Raw genomic sequence first — 7,539 nt, forward strand, 5'->3', positions numbered from 1 at the left:
GCGGCCCGTCAGCAGCCCAGACTCATCATAAAGTTGAAATCATCCAACAGACGGACCAGAACTCAGCTCAGGTTCAGTAGATTATGACTCACCTCAGTGTCCTCATGGTGTCCATACTGTCCATGTTGTCCTCCTCAGTGTCCTCATGGTGTCCATACTGTCCATGTTGTCCTCCTCAGTGTCCTCATGGTGTCTATTCTCTCCATGTTGTCCTCTCCAGTCTTCTTCCAGACACTCTGCTGAACTGTCTGAGCTGCCTTCAGCTGCTGTCTCTGTACAGACAGCTGCTAGCCGACACGCTGCTGATGGACCGGCCCACCATGCAGAACGCAGGTAACACCATTTAGAACGCAGTTAAACACCATTTAGAACGCAGGTAACACCATTTAGAACGCAGGTAACACCATTTAGAACGCAGGTAACACCATGCAGAACGCAGGTAACAACATGCAGAACGCAGGTAACACCATGCAGGATGCAGGTAACATCATGCAGAACGCAGGTAACACCATGCAGAACGCAGGTAACACCATGCAGGATGCAGGTAACATCATGCAGAACGCAGGTAACACCATGCAGAACGCAGGTAACAACATGCAGAACGCAGGTAACACCATGCAGGATGCAGGTAACACCATTTAGAACGCAGGTAACACCATTTAGAACGCAGGTAACACCATGCAGAACGCAGGTAACAACATGCAGAACGCAGGTAACACCATGCAGGTAACACCATTTAGAACGCAGGTAACACCATTTAGAACGCAGGTAACACCATGCAGAACGCAGGTAACAACATGCAGAACGCAGGTAACACCATGCAGGTAACACCATTTAGAACGCAGGTAACACCATGCAGAATGCAGGTAACACCGTGCAGGGTGCAGGTAACATCATGCAGAACGCAGGTAACATCATGCAGAACGCAGGTAACACCATGCAGAACGCAGGTAACACCATGCAGGATGCAGGTAACATCATGCAGAACGCAGGTAACACCATGCAGAACGCAGGTAACACCATGCAGGATGCAGGTAACATCATGCAGAACGCAGGTAACACCATGCAGAACGCAGGTAACAACATGCAGAACGCAGGTAACACCATGCAGGATGCAGGTAACACCATTTAGAACGCAGGTAACACCATGCAGAACGCAGGTAACAACATGCAGAACGCAGGTAACACCATGCAGGTAACACCATTTAGAACGCAGGTAACACCATGCAGAATGCAGGTAACACCGTGCAGGGTGCAGGTAACATCATGTAGAATGCAGGTAACACCATACAGGATGCAGGTAACACCATTTAGAACGCAGGTAACACCATGCAGAACGCAGGTAACAACATGCAGAACGCAGGTAACACCATGCAGGATGCAGGTAACACCATTTAGAACGCAGGTAACACCATGCAGGATGCAGGTAACACCATTTAGAACGCAGGTAACACCATGCAGAACGCAGGTAACAACATGCAGGATGCAGGTAACACCATTTAGAACACAGGTAACACCATTTAGAACGCAGGTAACACCATGCAGAACGCAGGTAACACCATGCAGAACGCAGGTAACAACATGCAGAACGCAGGTAACACCATTTAGAACACAGGTAACACCATGCAGAACGCAGGTAACAACATGCAGAACGCAGGTAACACCATGCAGGATGCAGGTAACACCATTTAGAACGCAGGTAACACCATTTAGAACGCAGGTAACACCATGCAGGATGCAGGTAACATCATGCAGAACGCAGGTAACACCATGCAGGATGCAGGTAACACCATTTAGAACGCAGGTAACACCATGCAGAACGCAGGTAACAACATGCAGGATGCAGGTAACACCATTTAGAACACAGGTAACACCATTTAGAATGCAGGTAACACCATTTAGAATGCAGGTAACACCATTTAGAACGCAGGTAACACCGTGCAGAATGCAGGTAAAACCATTTAGAACGCAGGTAACACCATGCAGGATGCAGGTAACACCATTTAGAATGCAGGTAACACCGTGCAGAATGCAGGTACAGACGTAGGCAAAGTTGTTGGTAACGTTCCGTTAAAGAGAGAAAAACCCACAATGGTCACTGAAATAACTTGAAACTGACAAAAGTAATAATAAATAAAAATTTACTGAAAATGAACTAATGAAAATCAGATATTGTTTTTGAATTATGGTTCAGCAGAATCATTTAAAAAAACAAACTAATGAAACTGGCCTGGACAAAAATGATGGTACCCTTAACTTAATATTTTGTTGCACAACCTTTTGAGGCAATCACTGCAATCAAGCGATTTCTGTAACTCTCAATGAGACTTCTGCACCTGTCGACAGGTATTTTGGCCCACTCCTCGTGAGCAAACTGCTCCAGCTGTCTCAGGTTTGAAGGGTGCCTTCTCCAGACTGCATGTTTCAGCTCCTTCCACAGATGTTCAATAGGATTTAGATCCGGGCTCATAGAAGGCCACTTCAGAATAGTCCAATGTTTAGTTCTTAGTCATTCTTGGGTGTTTTTAGATGTGTTTTGGGTCATTATCCTGTTTGAGGACCCATGACCTGCAACTGAGACCAAGCTTTCTGACACTGGGCAGCACATTTCGCTCCAGAATGCCTTGATAGTCTTGAGATTTCATTGCACCCTGCACAGATTCAAGACACCCTGTGCCAGATGCAACAAAGCAGCCCCAGAACATAACCGAGCCTCCTCCATGTTTCACATTAGGTACAGTGTTCTTTTCTTTGGATGCTTCATCTCTTCGTCTGTGAACATAGAGCTGATGTGACTTGCCAAAAAGCTCCAGTTTTGTCTCATCTGTCCAAAGGACATTCTCCCAGAAGCTTTGTGGCTTGTCAATATGCATTTTGGAAAATTCCAGTCTCGCTTTTTTATGATTTGGTGTCCTCCTGGGTCGTCTTCCATTAAGTCCACTTTGGCTCAAACAGCGACGGATGGTGCGATCTGACACTGATGTACCTTGACCTTGGAGTTCACCTCTAATCTCTTTGGAAGTTGTTCTGGGCTCTTGGTTACCATTCGTATTATCCGTCTCTTCAATATGTCATCAATTTTCCCCTTGCGGCCACGTCCAGGGAGGTTGGCTACAGTCCCATGGACCTTAAACTTCTGAATAATATGTGCAGCTGTAGTCACAGGAACATCAGGCTGCTTGGAGATGGTCTTATAGCCTTTACCTTTAACATGAAGGTCTATAATGTTCTTTCTGATCTCCTGAGACAACTCTCTCCTTAGCTTTCTGTGGTCCATGTTCAGTGTGGTACACACCATGACACCAAACAGCACAGTGACTACTTTTCACCCTTTAAATAGGCAGACTGACTGATTACAAGTTTGAAGATACCTGTGATGCTATTTACAGGACACACCTTAGTTTAATATGTCCCTATGGTCACATTATTTTACATCTTTTCTAGGGGTACCATCATTTTTGTCCAGGCCAGTTTCATTAGTTTGTTTTTTAAAATGATTCTGTTGAACCACAATTCAAAAACAATATCTGATTTTCATTAGTTCATTTTCAGTAAATTTTTATTTATTATTACTTTTGTCAGTTTCAAGTTATTTCAGTGACCATTGTGGGTTTTTCTCTCTTTAACGGAACGTTACCAACAACTTTGCCTACGTCTGTAACACCTTTAGAACGCAGGTAACACCATTAGAATGCAGGTAATACCATGCAGAATGCAGGTAACACCATTTAGAATGCAGGTAACACCATTTAGAACGCAGGTAACACCATGCAGAATGCAGGTAACACCATGCAGAACGCAGGTAACACCATTAGAATGCAGGTAACACCATGCAGAATGTAGGTAACACCATTAGAATGCAGGTAACACCATGCAGAATGCAGGTAACACCATTTAGAATGCAGGTAACACCATTTAGAATGCAGGTAACACCATTTAGAACGCAGGTAACACCATGCAGAACGCAGGTAACACCATTAGAATGCAGGTAACACCATGCAGAATGCAGGTAACACCATTAGAATGCAGGTAACACCATGCAGAATGCAGGTAACACCATTTAGAATGCAGGTAACACCATTTAGAATGCAGGTAACACCATTTAGAATGCAGGTAACACCATTTAGAACGCAGGTAACACCATGCAGAACGCAGGTAACACCATTAGAATGCAGGTAACACCATGCAGAATGCAGGTAACACCATTTAGAACGCAGGTAACACCATTTAGAACGCAGGTAACACCATGCAGAACGCAGGTAACACGATGCAGAACGCAGGTAACACCATGCAGAACGCAGGTAACACCATTTAGAACGCAGGTAACACCATGCAGAACACAGGTAACACCATTTAGAACGCAGGTAACACCATGCAGAATGCAGGTAACACCATTTAGAACGCAGGTAACACCATGCAGAATGCAGGTAACACCATGCAGAACGCAGGTAACACCATTTAGAACACAGGTAACACCATGCAGAATGCAGGTAACACCATGCAGAATGCAGGTAACACCATTTAGAATGCAGGTAACACCATTTAGAACGCAGGTAACACCATTTAGAACGCAGGTAACACCATGCAGAATGCAGGTAACACCATGCAGAACGCAGGTAACACCATGCAGAACGCAGGTAACACCATTTAGAACGCAGGTAACACCATTTAGAACGCAGGTAACACCATGCAGAACGCAGGTAACACCATGCAGAACGCAGGTAACACCATGCAGAACGCAGGTAACACCATTTAGAACGCAGGTAACACCATTTTGAACGCAGTTAACACCATGCAGAACGCAGGTAACACCATGCAGAATGCAGGTAACACCATGCAGAACGCAGGTAACACCATTTAGAACGCAGGTAAAACCATGCAGAACGCAGGTAAAACCATGCAGGATGCAGGTAACACCATGCAGAACGCAGGTAACACCATGCAGGTAACACCATTTAGAACGCAGGTAACACCATGCAGAATGCAGGTAACACCGTGCAGGGTGCAGGTAACATCATGTAGAATGCAGGTAACACCATACAGGATGCAGGTAACACCATGCAGAATGCAGGTAACACCATGCAGAATGCAGGTAACACCGTGCAGGATGCAGGTAACACCATTTAGAATGCAGGTAACACCATGCAGAATGCAGGTAACACCATGCAGGATGCAGGTAACACCATTTAGAACGCAGTTAACACCATGCAGAACGCAGGTAACACCATGCAGAACGCAGGTAACACCATTTAGAACGCAGTTAACACCATGCAGAACGCAGGTAACACCATGCAGAATGCAGGTAACACCATGCAGAATGCAGGTAACACCATTTAGAACGCAGGTAACACCATGCAGGATGCAGGTAACACCATGCAGAATGCAGGTAACACTGTGCAGGATGCAGGTAACACCATTTAGAATGCAGGTAACACCGTGCAGAATGCAGGTAACACCGTGCAGAATGCAGGTAACACCATTTAGAATGCAGGTAACACCATGCAGAACGCAGGTAACACCATGCAGAACGCAGGTAACACCATGCAGAACGCAGGTAACACCATGCAGAACGCAGGTAACACCCTGCAGAACGCAGGTAACACCGTGCAGGGTGCAGGTAACACCATACAGGATGCAGGTAACACCATACAGGATGCAGGTAACATCATACAGGATGCAGTAACACCGTGCAGGATGCAGGTAACACCATACAGGATGCAGGTAACACCGTGCAGGATGCAGGTAACACCGTGCAGAATGCAAGTAACACCGTGCAGGATGCAGGTAACACCGTGCAGGATGCAGGTAACACACACCTTCAGTGCTTCTTCTATTCCTGGTTGTTATTTAGAGCTCAGGTTTCTGTTTGTTTCAGATCTGATCTGCAGTCCGGTCCTCTCTACCTTCCCCGGTCTGTTGGACCAACCAGACCTGCTGGATGCTCTGAGGGTCAGTAGGGAGACTTCATTCTCTAATGTTCAGTTCTCCATCCACATTCTCATGACAAACATGAATTCTTCATTATTGATGTGTTGTGTTCTGCATTTCCTCCAGAAACTCATTCCTGAAGTTAAGAAGCTTTTCAAGCAGCATCTAGATTTTAAATTCTAGGTTAAGAACTCCTCAAAGCTGCAGGAGGTAGAGATGGAGCAGATCTCATTAAACTCTATATCCTGACACTAGTGCATGAAACAGGTCATCTGAAAAACATCGTGTTCCTCCGGCGTCCTCCGGTGTCCTCCACCGAGAAAAAGCTAGAGTGAAGATACTGGTACCATAGTAAACTATAAAACCTGATGAATCCATCGGTACCAACCAGGTCAGACTAGCTGCTTATGAAGGAGGTTAAATAATGCTCCAAAGTTAATGCTAAATTTAGTCGAGAAAAAACTGTCATGTCCATGTTCAAAGGAGTCCCTTGACCTCTGACCTCCAGATGTGTGAATGTAAATGGGTTCTATGGGTACCCACGAGTCTCCCCTTTACAGACATGCCCACTTTATGATAATCACATGCAGTTTGGGGCAAGTCATAGTCAAGTCAGCACACTGACACACTGACAGCTGTTGTTGCCTGTTGGGCTGCAGTTTGCCATGTTATGATTGGAGCATATTGTTTTATGCTAAATGCAGTACCTGTGAGGGTTTCTGGATCAATATCTGTTATTGATTTGTGTTGTTAATTGATTTATAATAATAAATATATACATACATTTACATAAAGCAGCATATTAGTCCACTCCCATGTTGATAAAATGATTAAATACTGGACTAATCTCCCTTTAAGGTTCATTTAGAACAGATAAAACATGTGTCATTAATCAGGATTAAGTATTTTAATCGATTGACAACCCTAAAAAAAATATGAATAAATAATATTTAACTACTATTGAATTTGGCTCTTACACATCTGTTAAATAGCAAGAACATCATGAACACGTCACTGCTTTTAAATTATTGGATTTACAAACATCAGAGTTTAAATAATAGTATCTGGTGTTTTCTTTCAGACTGCCTGGCTGGAGGCTGAGAGCAGCATGAGCAGAGCACAGAGGGTCAGTGTGTGTGTGTGTGTGTGTGTGTGTGTGTGTGTGTGTGTAGCAGTACATACTGAACTCTTCTTTCCTTCCTTCCTGTGTGTTGCAGAGAGACTCGTCATATTTAAAACAGGACTTTGTTAAAGTCTACATGTCTTCCGTGTACTTCCTGCTCCGCTCGCCGTCGCTGCCCCGTTACCGCTGGGCCGACCCGCCCTCAGAGGAGCAGCGGGCCAGAGTCATCTACGCCACCCTGGATGCTCTCAAACACACCTGGAACACCACCGGCCAATCAGGAGGCCCGGAGTTCTCTGTCGATCCCAAACGCGAGCATCTGGCCTTCGATATCACAGAGTTGGCCTTTGACCTTCTCAGAGTGGCACGCTAACATCTGATCACTCAGTTAGACGTTGATGATGTTCAGTGTAAATGTTCCTGTATAGTTCAGTGTGTTCTAGACATCAGTTTGGGTTATTAAACAGAATTAAACCCTTACATGAATT

The 7,539-nt window shown here is 44.9% G+C and overlaps 1 protein-coding gene across 1 annotated transcript; it reads left to right on the forward strand.

Moving 5' to 3' along the window:
* The first annotated feature begins 6 nt into the window (after window positions 1-6).
* nphp1 (nephronophthisis 1) lies at window positions 7-7,539 on the forward strand. The gene is made up of 5 exons (XM_037763157.1): window positions 7-71; window positions 221-333; window positions 5,876-5,949; window positions 7,010-7,054; window positions 7,146-7,539. The coding sequence occupies exons 2-5, from the start codon at window positions 306-308 to the stop codon at window positions 7,422-7,424; spliced, it is 426 nt and encodes a 141-aa protein (XP_037619085.1). The 5' UTR covers window positions 7-71; window positions 221-305; the 3' UTR covers window positions 7,425-7,539.

This window comes from Sebastes umbrosus, unplaced genomic scaffold (assembly GCF_015220745.1).
Source record: "Sebastes umbrosus isolate fSebUmb1 unplaced genomic scaffold, fSebUmb1.pri scaffold_173_arrow_ctg1, whole genome shotgun sequence".
Classification (NCBI taxonomy): domain Eukaryota; kingdom Metazoa; phylum Chordata; class Actinopteri; order Perciformes; family Sebastidae; genus Sebastes; species Sebastes umbrosus.